Source organism: Orycteropus afer, unplaced genomic scaffold (genome assembly GCF_000298275.1).
Source record: "Orycteropus afer afer isolate SDZICR_OR568_19922 unplaced genomic scaffold, OryAfe1.0 scaffold00288, whole genome shotgun sequence".
Lineage (NCBI taxonomy): Eukaryota > Metazoa > Chordata > Mammalia > Tubulidentata > Orycteropodidae > Orycteropus > Orycteropus afer.
This window is the reverse complement of record NW_006921875.1, coordinates 3,086,462-3,101,832: the sequence shown is the minus strand read 5'-3', so window position 1 is coordinate 3,101,832 and position 15,371 is coordinate 3,086,462. Positions and strand designations below refer to the sequence as shown.

General features: G+C 44.7%; 1 protein-coding gene across 1 annotated transcript in view; it reads right to left on the bottom strand.

Moving 5' to 3' along the window:
* FHAD1 (forkhead associated phosphopeptide binding domain 1) overlaps positions 1-15,371 on the bottom strand; it is a 180,895-nt gene that overhangs the window by 3,839 nt on the left and 161,685 nt on the right. Inside the window, exons 26-30 of the mRNA XM_042782301.1 lie at positions 12,770-12,840; positions 12,132-12,352; positions 11,492-11,657; positions 6,028-6,108; positions 3,220-3,273 (exon numbers count right to left, since the gene is read on the bottom strand). Coding sequence (XP_042638235.1) covers positions 3,220-3,273; positions 6,028-6,108; positions 11,492-11,657; positions 12,132-12,352; positions 12,770-12,840 — 593 coding nt within the window. The remainder of the gene's footprint in view (positions 1-3,219; positions 3,274-6,027; positions 6,109-11,491; positions 11,658-12,131; positions 12,353-12,769; positions 12,841-15,371) is intronic.

Genomic DNA, 15,371 nt, shown 5'->3' with positions numbered 1-15,371 from the left:
CTGATGGGTTTGAATCACTGACCTTCTGTTTAGCAGCCAAATGCCTTAACCACCACACCACCAGAGCTCCTTGTGGCCTAGACTAGGTACATAATAAATATTTATTGACTACAAAATTTTCCTCTTTAGTGTATAACCCACAAGCAAACTTAAGACTCTTAGCTACAATATACCCAAAATTATGAAGATGGTGCAGGACTGGCAATGCTCAGTTCTGTCATATAAGGTCGTCATGAGTTGGATAGCAAACAACAACAATAGGCTGCACTGTGAAAAAAAAAAAAAAATCAATGGATGGCACTATGCAGGATGTACAACAAAAACCCACGAGCCCTTAATGAGAAAGGAAATCCCAGTTCTGAAGCTTGCTAGATACTGAGGGAGACTCTTTTACACATGGACAAGATTGCAAAGAGCAGATTTTACATGTCTGGTCTTTTTCAAGAGGGTCACAATGACACCATCACTCTGAGGGCTCACAGCACACTGTAGAGGAAGGAGACCCCAAACTACCTGGAGGAAACCTTTCTGCACCAAGAAGATCTTAGACACCAAACCTCGAAGCCTCAGCTGGGGGGATGGGCAAATTGCAAGATCACTCTTCGCTCTTAGCTTTAGCACCATCTGAACCCCATTCTGTTAAGCCCAGTAATAATAATAAAAAATAATAATAATAATACCTGTTGGCATTGAATTGATTCTAATTCATGGCAACCCTGTATGTTATAGACCAGAATGGTTCTATAGGGTTTTCAGGCGTTTCAGAAACAAATTGCCAGGTCTTGTTTTCAAGGTGCTTCTGGGTGAGTTTGAATCACCAATCTTTCAGTTGGCAGCCCAGCACTTAACTGTTTGTACCACCCAAGGGCTCTTGTTAAGCTCAGAGGAGGCCTGTAGTGCCTAAGGCATTTGATTGCTAACCAGAAGGCTGGCGGCTCAAACCCACCAGCCACTCCTCAGAGGGAAGGTTGGACAATCTACTTCCATGGTGATACCGCCTTGGAGACCCAAAGAGGGGTCGCTATGAGTTGGATTCGACTTAATGGCAATGAGTTTGGTTTTGTTTTGTCACATCTCAGAGAAGTATCATATTCCCAAGCACAAGATCATCCTGATAATCTCCTCTGTCATCTTAAATCCTCAGGTGGCTCTTACCAACACTGGTGGAGGGTGGTTTCCTCCTGCGTCCATCTCCTCTGTGTGTGTGGACAAAGAAACATCAGACCCCACACTGATTACCACTGCAGAGTGGCAAAGGCCTCAATATAGGGGGGATCCTCCAGAGGCACTCAATCTTCCTACCATCCCACTTCTGAGCAGAAACCATCTTCTAGTCTTAGAAAAAGTTTGTTGGTTGAGAAGAGCCTTCAGTTTTCTAAAATGTTCCTTGGACTTAGAATATCTTTGGTTTTTCCAATGATAATTTTGTCTCAGAACAAATTGTGGCCTTTCATCAAACTCTAATATATCTCCTCTCTCTTATTCATCTGAAATGTGTTAGCTTTCAAGCTTCCTGAGAATTCGCCTCTACTTTTTGCAAAGTGGGAATATAGATTGGGTTAATTCCAGTTCCAGGGAAGAATTGTGAATGGCAATATTTCAACATGTTTAAGATTTCATAGACTTGTTTCTCAACTCTTAAGAAAGAATAAATGTTCTAGGGGATGCTTCCTTGAAATCTAAGAGAAATGCCACCTGAAGCATATCAGGTTTATTACTTTTAAAAGAGGATAAGAAGTACTCACCTGGGGGGAGTCTGCATTTGTGTTGATATGAGTTCAGTTCTTCTACTTAGCCTGGCTTTGGACAAATTATTTAAAATCTCTGAGCTTCAGATACCTTATCATAAGTTGGGGAGAATAACAATACCCATCTCACAGAGTTTTTGGGAGGATTAAATAGATAACGCATGTTGAGCACTTAGCTTTATGCTTGGCACATACTAAGTGTTCAGCACATAATAGATATGGCACTACTGTTCACTGGGTTTCCCATTGATGTTTACTGTTGTGGTGCAGTGAATTACTTAATATGGCCCTTTTAGCCATGCATGGTCTTGTAACTCCCACAGTGATTGGGTGGGACTATGTAAGTAAGGTGATTTGCCCCACCAAGAGGATTGGATAGTTTGCTAACAATACAAAAGAGGTGTGTGGAATCCTTATGGGGGTTGGATCATACAAATAAAGTGTATGCAACCCTAATGAGGGGATTGGTCAGTCTTGTCATCTTGCTAGGCTTAAAAGAGAGCATATTTCAGAGGCTAGAGGGGGTACCTCACTTCATCAATAAAGAAGAGCTAGGAATGGAGAACATCCTTTGGAGCCAGGGTCTCTATACTGAGAACCTCCTAGACCCAGGAGACATAGAGAGCTGTAACAACAGAGACAGCAAGAAGCAGCAGCAAGCATGGCAGAATTGAGAGGCAGAGTAATGGTGGCTGCAGAATCAGGAGACTGATCAGAGATGGTGAGGTGCACTTCCTGGTCCACTGAGCTAGGTAGCTACAGTGGGTGTGCAGTCCCATGGAGTGAGAGAGCTGAATGTCATTGAGACCAAAGCTTCTTGGCAGAGTGGGGTGCCTCCAGGCACACTGACAGAGCTAAAAGAGCTTTGCAACCTTTGCCTGATCAGGGCAGAGCTCAGGCCGAGGCAGTAGAGAGAGGAGCCCTACATGACCAAGAGGACCTGACAGAACTGTCCTGCACTAAAGAAGGGAGACTTTGCCTACATGCTTCCTGATCCTGAATTATAACCTGGTACTTCTGTAATAAACCCCATAATCATGAGTATTGCCTGTGAGTTCTTTGTGGCCATTGTAATGAATTACTGAACCCAGCAGAGAAGCAGAGAGTGCCATAGGAGGAGAGGAATATCTAAGTTGTGGCAGGTATGGCATGTGCCCTGGGCATCATCTGAGGGGGCACCAATGCACAGTTCTGTTCGCCATAGCAGTTCCCATCACCAGCTGTGAGAGATCATTCAGCATTATAAAACTAATTGCCACAGGTGCTATTTTCCATAGATATGCCTCTGCGTGGGAGGAAAAGCTGGTGACAGAATTGGTAAAAAGGTTGGAGGGTGGAGGTATGTTTGAAGAATCAGCCTTGGGTGTTGATCTTGATTCTTCTCCACCTTTGTGAAAGTACAGGAAGTCAGGTGCCACCAACAACATGTCATTTTTACATCTGTTTTTTTCCTCCACTCTTTCTGGCTCACCTGGAAATTCGAGTTCTGCATCTTGTTCTTCACCGTCTCTACAAATATTCGTCTCTTTAATACAGAAAGAATAATGGCAAAATTTAGCTTATATTCCTCTTTGCCTGTTGCATCAAAGAAAAAATGGATTTTCCTCAACTTTCAGATGCTACTCATTTGGAATGTTGGGACTTGTTAGGGATAAGGATTGAGAATGTGGGTCTGCAGGGAGGACCATTTTGGGGACAACGTACTCTGTCCTGCTGAGTCTCTCGGAATCTCTGCTTCAGATCTCAGCAGAGGAGGAGGGTGGCCAACTGGGGTTTCCATGAGAAATATCATACTCTCCTTAGAGGACAAACCTGCTTTAGCTGGAAGCAGAGCCTCAAAGAGCAGGTGGAAGAGGCTGCAGACCTCTGGAGGTTTTCTATGTAACTATCCCAATGGTCCGAAAGTGGTGAGACCCACGTGGCTGAACTTCCAGTCAAGGACTTCAGGGATACCTGATTGGAAGCTACCATCACCCCAAATCTGGAGTGTGCTATATTCCTGGAGTTTCATTTACAGATGCTGACCTTAGTCTCCTTTAGGCCCTGCATCTCAGGGACCATTCATTGAAGCAAGAGTGTCACCTAAGCACTGGGGATACAACAGTGAATGATTCTCATAGTCTGATATTTAACCAGGTGAGTGGGCACAGGCCTTGGGAAGAGGAAGTTCTCAGAATCCCTGAGCTTCTGCTGAGGTCACCAACTTCATACCTATAGGGACTAAAACCCAAGCCAAACTTGCTGCTGTCAAGTTGATTCAACTCATAGAGACCCCTCCTTGGGTTTCTGAGGCAGTATCTCTATGGAAGTAGATTGCCCAATCTTCCCTCTGAGGAGTGGCTGGTGGGCTTGAACTGCCAGCCTTCTGGTTAGCAGTCAAATGCCTTCGGCACTATGCCACCAGAGCACCTCCTACAGGGACTAGTCAAGTAAAAGTGGTGAAGTGTGCCAGTGGGGATGGCAGGAAACTGAGGAGCATGGGTCCTCTCTAAGGGAGATGGAGGATGGTGACCTTGTGGGAATGTGGGCCAACTGCCACCAGATTTTCCAAATCTCCAAGAGAAGCTGGAAAACCAGACTGTTCCATGAAAATGCCCTATTTTGAAATGTTACAAAACAAAAACTAAACAAAACCTATGAGCCAAATGAAATACATCTGTGGGCTGCCATTTTGTGACATCTGCATCAGAGCCTGCTCCTTGGCATCTGGTTGGTTCTTAGTAAATATTTGTGGATAGGGTTGTCAGGTAAGATACAAAATGCCCAGTTAAATTTGAATTTCAGAATTTAGACACTTTTTTTTCAGCATAAGTATTTCCTATTTTTGGGAAATACTTATACTAAAAAAGTATTCATTGTTTATCTGAAATTCAAATTTAACTGAGTGTCTTGGTTTTTTTCTCCCTAAATCTGGCAACCCTATTGTTTGGAATTACACTACTCAGAGGGAACAAATAACATTATCTTTTGGGGCAGGTACATAGGTGCTTTTAAGTCTCTTCCACTCTCACAAAAGGATGCTAATTCTATCCCCAGCACAATTGTCCAAGAAGGCTTATGAGTCTTTATTTAATGACACTTACCCTCCATGGACTTTCTTTGGAGAAGGCTTTAAGCCTGCAGCCACTCAATATTTACTACAAACTCAGATGAAAGGAACTAAGCTAAGAAGATAGTCACCATGCAAATTCCCAGACCTTGTAAGGCAGTGTTTTTGTTTTGTTTTCAGCAAAATCCATTATTCAAGCAAAATCCCATGAGGAACCTGGCATGTAAAACAGATAAAGGGGAACTGCTCTGGTGGAAACAGGGTGTGTGTGTTAATAACCACACCCTTCCAGGGAACACTAGTTTGAACATTGCTCCAAAATATGTTCCTGGATTAAGCCTGATCAGTGGCCAACTGAGCACTCACTGGAAGGGCAGAGCTTGTCTCCTGCAGAACTACTTCTACTGAACTTTACTGAATTCACTAGAATGTGATGGCATTGGTCTGTCTCAAGAGCTATTGTCAGAGGTGGCTCAGCCACCTCTTCTTTCTTGCTTTTGGGCTAAGGATATTCTTAGAGATGTTGTGTAATATGTCATACAGTGTCTCATGTAGGGAAGAATACAGTATAGTCTCTGTTCTAGGAAACTTCTGAGCATCCTATCCAATGTACCTCTTGGACACTGTGAACTGTGGACCAAGTTGGGTTTCCATTTTTCATTGGATGCCAGGAAGCTTGGAGTCAAATGCATGGCTCCACCTTGGAGGTCATTGGTGTGGAGGTCATTGCAGTTGGCACCTTCATCCCTATTCCTGGCTCCATTTTGTACCCATCCTTTTTTTCCTTCTTTTACCCCATGCATTTCATTATATCCCCAGCACAACTGTTCTGGAAGGCTTATGAGCCTGTATTTAACTGATCAGTGGCAGGGAGCCTTTTTCCTGGAGCCCCCCTCCCCTTCCTTCTCCTCTTCTTCTTTTCTTATGACCTTGTCTCCAAGTCCCCAGATCATTTAGTGCCCAGGATGGTTGCTCTATTGGCCAAAATTACACTTGCATATTTCCCTCTGCCTTATCTCCCCTCAACATACTGGGTTGGCCACTTGCTTGCCTTTGGGGTCATTTGTTAAAATTGCAATTGAGGGAGGGGGTGAGGAAGGAAGAGAGCAGGGTGTGTGTGGCTGTTCCTTGGGCGGCATATGTTGGCACTGACATTCCATAAGCTCTTACCCTTTGGAAATACTGGGTCTACTTTGTGTCTGGCCACAAGATTGACAAACCTTTCCATACCTGCCTCTCTTTCTCTCTGAAGGAACAGTTGCAAGGTGTTGATTCTTTTGCATTTCTCTGTTGGTGATCTTCTAAACATTCCTGAATGAAAATATCAGGTGAGCAAGAAAGTGTTTAGTGTACCCTTACCTGTTCCTTTCTGTGACACAACGATGGGGTTTCTAAGAGATGTGGGATTCCCTGGCATTGGTGGGCAGAAGAAGGGAGGGGAGCAGAGGGTCTTTTTCTTCAGTCATCATCTACTCTTACACTGTACCACCTTAACCACATTTAATTTCTTCATCCTTTTGTGGGCCCAAGGGTACTACCACCAACCCCCCGCCCCCATCCATTCTCATCCTCTTCAACATCTACCAATTTCTACTCTTTGGTCAAAACCACATAAATGATACTGAGGAAACCAGGGTCTTAAGAGTGTTTGGGGACAAGAGAATCTTGGAAAATTGTGAGAATAATGATGGTGATGGAACAGCACTCAGGTGAGCCTTTCTCCAGCTCCTCTGCTAAGGGTTTTATAGTCATGCTCCCACTGAATCCAGCCCTATGAGTTAGGCCCCATTTTAATTCTTGTCTTGAAGATGAGAGATTGGAGGTAATTAAGCAGAGGGAAAGCTAGGGGACTCAGCCCCAGCCAAACTTGCGAGGACAAAGCTGTGGCCACACCCCTGGCTGGGTTGGATTGGCTGGAGCCTGGAAGGAGCGTTGAGCTGCCCCCTCAGCCAGAACCAGAGTAAAGGCTAAGAAAGGGCCTGCATCCTTCTGAAATAGCAACTTCTGTGTTTAAAGGTCTATTGAAAGTTCCAGTCTTGACCCATTCATAAAAAGCATCTGGGCTCTTTCTTGGCTATAGCGCTACTTGTATTCACCAAACAGAAAAAAGAGTTTTACGAAAGAACTGCTGGCTGTAGGAAGACCAGGAAAAAGCTCTCAGGGTTTGCTGAACACATCGGCTGGCAGGAAACTCTCTGAAAGAAATACAGGATCCACTCCCACCCATCCGTGGGCTGCCTTTTCTCTTTCCCATAGTAACAGAGTAACTACCTGCCAGGCACTGCATACATCACGTCATTTAACGCTTCCCCACTGCCCCATGAAGTAGGTCCTGTTATCCTTTTGTAGTTGTTGTAGGAAGAACTTGAGACACAGAGAGATAAGGTCGAGATAAGGTTGCTTACTCACGGCTATTCAGGGACAGAGGAGAGGCTCAAATCTCATTTGGTTTGATTCCTAAGTCGGCCTCTTTACTCTGAGACACACTGTTGCCTTATGTAGTGGTGTAGGAAGTGCATCAGACTGAACACAGCCTGGGCCATTGTCACTGTCACACTGTCACATGGAGATAGGAATGGGCTTAGAATATTCCAGAGTCAAGAGGCCAATGACCATGAGGGTCTCTGTGAATGCACAGCATGGAGATTTTCCCAACATTTTATATCAAGCCTCATTTCCATTGCCAAATGTATTACTACGGGAGCGTGACTTTTGATTCTGGAAAGTTCTGCTTAGTGAAAAGATGTTCAAATATTGAACCTGCATCAGTTGCTGGAGGATGGGGTGGTTCTGAGGCCCTATCATGATTTAATAAAACTTCAAGGTGAGTAATTTCATTTTAATCATCATCCCATCTTTATGAAGGGCGAACAGTGATAAAATTTTATAAGACTGAAAAATTTAAAGTGCCTTTGTAAAACTTAAGTGGAAAGCTTAAAAAAAAAAAAAAAAAAAGAGCTCTCTCTCTTTTTTTTTTAACTTCCATTTAAAAAGTGAGAATACACTCCTAGCAAGGAACTGATAAGATAGATAAACATACGTTCCCTTTAGAATCATGCAAAACTGTAAAGTCTTGTAAAGTCTGTAAAATCTATCATCAATCTGTCTGTCTATCTGTATTCCTGGCAAGCAGAAATTCCTGACAACAAATTAATAATCAGTCTTAAAAGCAAAATTGAGCCATGGGATGAAACCCCCAGGACAATGGTGAGTGGAGTATGAGGGAACAGAGAGAACGCAACCTGGGGAGGCGGAGATCTGGCTGGGAAGCCCGTTTCTGTGGCTGAGTGGCTAGGTAACCCGATCTCCCCCTCGGCCTCAGTGTTCTCATCTCTCAAGTGGGCCGGTGCTCAGCAGCATCTCTCAGGGCTGCTGTGACAGAGGGTGTGTGTGCAGAGAGGAGCAGGTGTCTGCCGTGTTGGGTGAGCGTTCAACAGACACCATCAGCGTTGTTGGGATGTGGTCATAGTCTTATCAAATCTTCCCCAAGTCGTTAATCCTGCAAGTTTGAAATTGCCCTGCTCTGCTTGTATTTCTGAGGACCCCAGAGACAGTTTTAATGTGACCATTTCAGATCCTTCTCTCATTGAGGGATGCCTAGAGCCCAACGGGCTGGCATGGCCCCTGCATTGTGTAGGAACGAAGCAGCCCATGAATAATGCATCTGCAGCCTGATTATGTAAATCCTCGGGTTTCTTACATCTTCAGCCAGCTCACGACAATGGGCTTTTTTGGGGCCCTTTGCTGCCCTGTTCTGTGGTTTGGTGTCTGTGCTTTGGGGGCTAGCTTGCCAAGCTAGCGTTGGGGGGTTGCATGGAAGGAGTAGGCCCTGCAGAGGTCACATCAAAGGGGAAGTTAGACCTCTGTTACTGCTCCAGCTCTTGCTGGCAGCAGCACAGTGTGAAAGGAAACCATCCTCTGCCTGAAGCAGCCCCATGACACATGCAGAGGAAGGCCGGTGATGTTTAATTCAGAGCGGTGAGTACTAGAAATGCATGTCCAGGCCTCCTGCAAAAGCAGGATGGTGTTTTCCTTTCTGGGGTTGGAAGCTAGGGAGCTTGTCATCTCAATTGAGGGCAGGGTTCTGCAAGGAACTCACGTGACCAGAGCCTCTGGTTGTGGGAGGGCACCCTTCTGTGGGAGCCTGGCCTTCTTTAGAGCTCATGTAGGCAACACGCACCCATGCACACACATGTACACCCACACTCAAACAGGTACATGCACACTCACACACTCTGACACACATGTACACATATGTACACATTCCCATGCACACATACACACAGGTCACTCATGCACATGCACACACAAGCATGCATGCACAAACACACACAGCCCCACGTCAGAACAATTAACAATTACAAGGTGGGCAACTGAGGAACAGGAACTAGAGTCAGAGAGATACGGGGTCAGGGCCCAGCTCTCTACCATTTACCAGCTTCTGTGTGGAGGTTTGAGTCCACTCAGGTGCACCTCAGAAGAAAGGCCTGGTGATCTACTTCTGAATATATCAGCCATTGGACATCACGTGGAGCACAGTTCTACTCTGATATAGATGGGGTTGCCATGGGTTGGAATCCACTCAATGGCAACTGGTACTAATGGTTCTTGTGTGAACCTGGGCAAATCAATCAGTTCTTCAGAGATCATTGTACCAATTAGGCAGGTCCATTATAAGGAACTGATCATGGCTGCAAAGTATGGATAGAGTCCAGAGCCTGCCTCTAGGTGGTTAGGAGAGATAGTAGTTATTTCCCCTGTTTGCCTGATCCTAGCTGTGAGATCTGCTCCACCTTAGGCAAGAGTTAAGAAAAAGGAATGATTTTGATTCTACTTAGAAGTCACTAAATAGGCCCAAAGACATACCTGTTGACTACAGGAGTGGATGAATAAAGCAGAAAAGAAAACCCCTTTACTGACTGTGTTGTAGGCACAAGGCTGCCAGGAGCTTCTGAAGCTGATGGGGTGCAGGTCCTGCATGCCTAACTGTGGAGGGACCTTTTCAGGAGGGGACTTTGCTTGATCTGAGTCAGAACTCACTTGAGACCCTGTGAGTGCAGACAACTGGCAACAGGGAGAAGAGAAGCATCCACCGGCTGAGGAGCTTCCAAGTACCAGACCCCGGACAGGGTGCTTTAGAAACAGTGCAGACATCTCTCATCATCTGCAACCATATGGCTCCTGAGTTCAGACAGTGAGAGTTTGCATAATAGGGAATACCTGTGTTGTATCTAATCCTCAAAACAACCTTGCAAAGCAGGCACTCTTAGCTCCCATTTACTGATGAGAAAAGAAATGCCAGAAGAGATAAAGAGACTTGGGCAAGGTCCCACAGCGATTTGAACCCAGGACTGACTGGCTCCCATGCTGTGGGACAGATGAGATACCAGCGTGGGCATTGGAGGTGGCTTTTTGGCTGGCTCAGCAGCTTGAGTCTGGAATCCTGGTTTCTCCAGCCAATGCTATATCACCAGCTCCACGCCGGGATGCTCATCTCTGACTGTTTCTCATCCTGACCTCTGTCCTCTGTGCTTCTTTCAACCTGGAGTGCTCACCTGACCATCCCTTTGGAGGGCAAACTCCAATCAATTATCCTTTGAAACTCGATGCAGGTATCATTGCTTTGGGAAGACCTTCCCAATTGCTTTGGGCTGAGATGAGTGACCTTCTGTAACTCATATAACTCCAAGCATCTTTCTGCCAGAACACTTATCCCATTAAATTAGCCTGAAGTCAGCTCTTTACCTGTCTATTCACCACTAAAGAATATGTTCTTGAAGGGCATCCATCTATTCACCCACTCACCTATCCATCTATTGATTCACCTGTTCATCCATCCATCCATCTATCCCATTCACCTGTCTATCCTTTGATCCATCTACTCATCCATCCACTCATCTATCAATCCAACCTTCCATCCAACCTTCCATCCATCCATCCATCCATTTATTTACCATCCACTCTTCAACAAATATTTATTGGTGTCTACATTGTACCAGGCACTCAGAATAGTGAATCCAAATCCCTATTCTCAGAAAATTTACTCACCTATGTATCCCTGGCACATGGCAGAACAATAAGTATATGAATAATAAACTCAAAAACCCCAAACTCACTGTGACCAAGTCAATTCTGACCCATAGTGACCCCCATTGGGTTTCTGAGGTGGTAAATCTTTACAGAAGTAGATTGCTCTGTGAACAGCTGGTGGGTTTGAATCACCAACCTTCTGGTTAGCAGTCAAATGCCTTAGGCACTATGCCACCAGAGGTCTTATGTGAACAGTTCCAATCTATAGCAGCCTCTCCTTGGGATTCTGAGGCAGAAGTAGATTGCCCAGTCTTCCTTCCGAGGAGTGGCTGGTGGGTTTAAACCGCCAGGTTTCTGGTTATCAGTCAAATGCCTTAGGCACTGTGCCACCAGAGCTCCTATATGAATAATAGCACCATGAAAATAATACAGATGAATAGTATAAGCCTCAGAGAGATTAAGAAACCTGCCTAAGGTCACATAGTAAGTGACAGAGCCAGAGTCTAAACCTAGGTCCATCTGATACTAAAGCTATCCTGTCACCTTCTACTGCATCAGTAAATGCATTCTACATTATTTGGCCCTTCAGAGGCCACACTTGACTATTTCTAATGGGAGCTGAGGGGCAGCCTCAGAGGTTCTGCCCCAAGCAGGGGCCTCTCACCTTCTGCTGCCTGATTGCCCTATTGAGCCTCTTCTCCTGGCACAGCTGGTGCTCTGTGCGCTCCAGGGCCTCCTTCAGCAGGGCCTTTTCTTCTGCCTCTTTGTAGATTTCATCCTCCAGCTTGGCCACCTGTGACTGGTACATCTGAACGGACACTTTGCTTTGCCTGGGCATATGAGAAAGACACAATCTCTTTTCCTCTCATCTTTCTCATTCATCAATATCCCAAACCTGGGAGACTCTCAAAATACTTCCATATACACCTAACTTTATGGTTTCATTAGGAGCAGAAGAGAATAACAAAAAATCAGGAGCAGAGGGCAGAATAAATAGCTAACTAGTGGAATAAGTTTAGCATGAAAGTGTTATCTTCCCAGAGAAAGAGTCATGGACAGTGACAAACATACAATGAAACTATGAGAAGTCCACAAATGGTAAAAGACAAGTTGAGATTCACAAAAGGCTGAGCATCAAGAAAGAATGCAGAAAGGAGAGAACGGAACGCTTCCACGGCCACGTTCTCACAGAGAGATCTGCCTCTACTATGTCACCATCATCCCTCCCTAGTATTTCAGTTATGCCACCCTAGCCTTCTGTCCTCTGTGACAGTCCTAGGTATTTGCTGGGCAAGGGGCTATACCTGAGCTGTTCAATGTCTTTCTCGTAGTTTCTCAGAAGCTCTTCTTTTCTCTCCAGCAGGTTCTTGAGTTGGGTGATCTTATCAAATACCAGATCAAGGTCCCTTTGTCGAAGCTGGTTGACTCTCTCCCTTTCTTTTGGGGACAGGTATTTCATGGACACCTGGCCTGACATATCCTTGATGTTCATCAGACTCCCGAGTGTCTTGCTCATATCCATGTACTACAAGGCAAGAGCACAGATAAGAGGGACTACTGGTGGCCACGCTAAGGAAACAAATGTTTGATTCAAGTGCATTCATCTTCTGCAGTTGAAGAGAACAAACAAATGCTTTGGAAATGAGTATAAGTGAGGTTTTTATGACTCTAATTTTCCCCAAAGCCATTTACACTATTCCTTTTTGAGAACCTAGGAAAAAAATATCAACAAATATAAACATCTATTTATTCTAACTACCCAAATTTTCAAGGAATGCGGTTATGCCATTTTGGACCCATGCAGGGATAGTAGATGGGTCCTGCAGAGCTACTATAACAACAAAATAGGTGTATAAGGTTTAGTTAAACTACCCTGTGATTAACACTGCTGCAGGAGACCCAGGCTCTGGGCAGAAGGGGCACGGATGTGGCATTTACATACCAGCTTTTCACTGAGCTCCAAAGCCTCGGCTGCATCCATTTTCCTGGGCTTCTCAAAGGTTAGAATGGGCCCTGAGTTGGAAAGGCTGTTTTGAGACTAAAATAAAAAAGAAGTAAATATTCTCTCTTGGCATGCCATCATGAATTCCTACAACCAGAAATTAAAACACTGTGTGGTTGCAGAATAGTAACTTGAGAGAATTGATTCTCGTTTTAGTTTCCCGATTCCCTGATGTTCCAGTCTGAATCTGATTTCTTTGTCAATTGCTTTTTTTAGATCAGTGTTCTCACACCTCAGCAAATGCTACCCTGCTTTGTCAGAGTATAGTTCTCTGTTTGAAATTATACATCACTTGTCTCATTCTTTGAGGGCTCGTGGTGCAGTGGTTAAGGCATTTGGCTGACAAAAGGTTGGTGGTTCAAACCCACCAGCTCTCCATGGGAGAAAGCTGAGGCAGTTTGCTTCTGTAAAGATTTACAGTCTTGGAAACCCTATGGGGGAAGTTCTATTCTGCCATATAGGGTTGTTGTGAGTCAGAATTGACTCAATGGCAGTGGGTTTTGGGGTCTTATTGTTTGATCATTGACTGTGTTTTCTCTAGAGCAGTGGTTCTTAACAGGGGGAGATTTTGTCCCTCTCCCTCCAGGAGGATTTGGCAATTTCTGGAGATAGTTTTGGTTGTCACAACTGGGTATGGGGATGTGGTACTGGCATTTGATGGGTAGAGGCCTGGGACGTTGTGAACATCCTCCAATGCATAGGGCAGCCTCTACAGTTACGAATTGTTGTTGGGTGCTGTTGAGTCAATGCCAACTCATAGCAACCCCTGCAACAGAATAGAACTGCCCAGTAGAGTTTTCTTGGCTGTAATCTTACTAGAACAGATCATCAAGTCTTTCTCCCACAAAGTCACTGGGTGGGTTTGAACTGCCAGTCTTTTGGTTAGCAGCAGGGTCCTTATCTGTTGTGCCATTAGGGCCCCTAAATCAAAGCAAACTTGTTGCTGTTGACTCAATTTTGATTCATAGCACTCCTATAGGACAGAGTAGAACTGCCCCATAGGGTTTCCAAGACTGCACTCTTTATGGAAGCAGACTGTTACATCTTTCTCCCACAGAGTGGCTAGTGGGTTCAAACAGCTGACCTTTCCATTAGCAGCCAAGTGCTTAACCACCGTGTAATCAGGACTCCTCACTAGTTAAGAATTATCCGGCCCAAAATATCAATAGTGCCAGAGTTGGGAAACCCTGCTTTAGATGATAAAAACAAGGATCGTGTTGTTGTTTGCTCACTAGCTCACCCCTTGTGCTTAGCACCTGGCACACAGTGGCACACATAGGCATGTCTGGGGAATGAATCCATGAAGGTTAAATAGGAAACATTACCCTTTTATTAAAGGAGTCTCATTTTTATGCAAAGGAAATTATATCTCACAAAATTTGGCTACTGAGTCTTCTAATGCTGGAACCTGGTGGGTGAGCTCTGCTTCAAACATGTTCTGGAGACAAGGCAGGGTAGCATTTGCTGCTATGAAGCTAGCTTATGAGAACCTTAACCTCCAGCATGGCAAACCCACCAGACTAATCAGGGAGTCTGAACAACCAACCACAGTAAATCCCCTTAAAACAAAATTGGGTTTTAAGTGCTCACATCTTCTAGCCCATACCATTTGCTGGCACTGAGCTGTAAAAAGATAAGACCAGGGTTTTAAAAACTCAATTACAAAAATATCAAGGTTCCAAAGTGACTGTGATAGATAAGAGTGGGCATATTTATCTGTCCATCTGTAGGGATGAGAATAAAATAGGATACTTGAAGATGACAATAAACTAGGGAGATTTGCTACAGAAAGAATATGAAATGCAGCTCAATGTCTCGAGTGCCCCTCAGCTGTGTCCTCTGGGCCCCCGTCCAGGATCTCCCCTCTTTTCTTGAAGGTGGCGGGACTCCTGAGGGAGAGTCATGCAGGAAGGGTCTATGCTGCAGGATTTAGTCACACAATCCCCATTCTCTACTCTAGACTAGCGGGGTGCTAGACAGACTGCCAGAGACACAGTCCTGGCTCCATCATTTACTGTCTGTGTGACTGCAGGTAATGTGCTTGACTTCCTGAAGGCTTAATTTTTCTTACCTGTAAAATGAGGATAATAATAGAAACTATGACAGAAGGCTGCAGTGAGGATTAAATGAGATAATGTGTGTAATGGGCTTAACTCAGTGCCTAGCACACAGCAAGTACTCCATAAAGTCCAGGTATTCTTCCTCTTACTTCTTCTCATTCTTTTTGTTATTATTACTGCCAGCCTTAGAGCACTGAGATCTCACAAGAGAGTAAGGAGATTTCTTGCCCTGTGGTGTCAGTGTTGGGATTGGAGGTCATCACTAGGGGGAAGGTAAGTCTTGGAGGCAAGGTCAGGCTACGAGTCCTCTGACCTCTCAAAATGGGTATTTTCCCTCCACTCACAACATTAGAGAATGAGTGTTTGGTTTTATGAAGAAAAGCAACAAATTTCCTAAGACCCACATCCTGTTGTTGTTGTTGTTGTGTGCCATTGAGTCGGCCCCGACTCATAGCAACCCCTCCTTGGATTTCCGAGGCAGT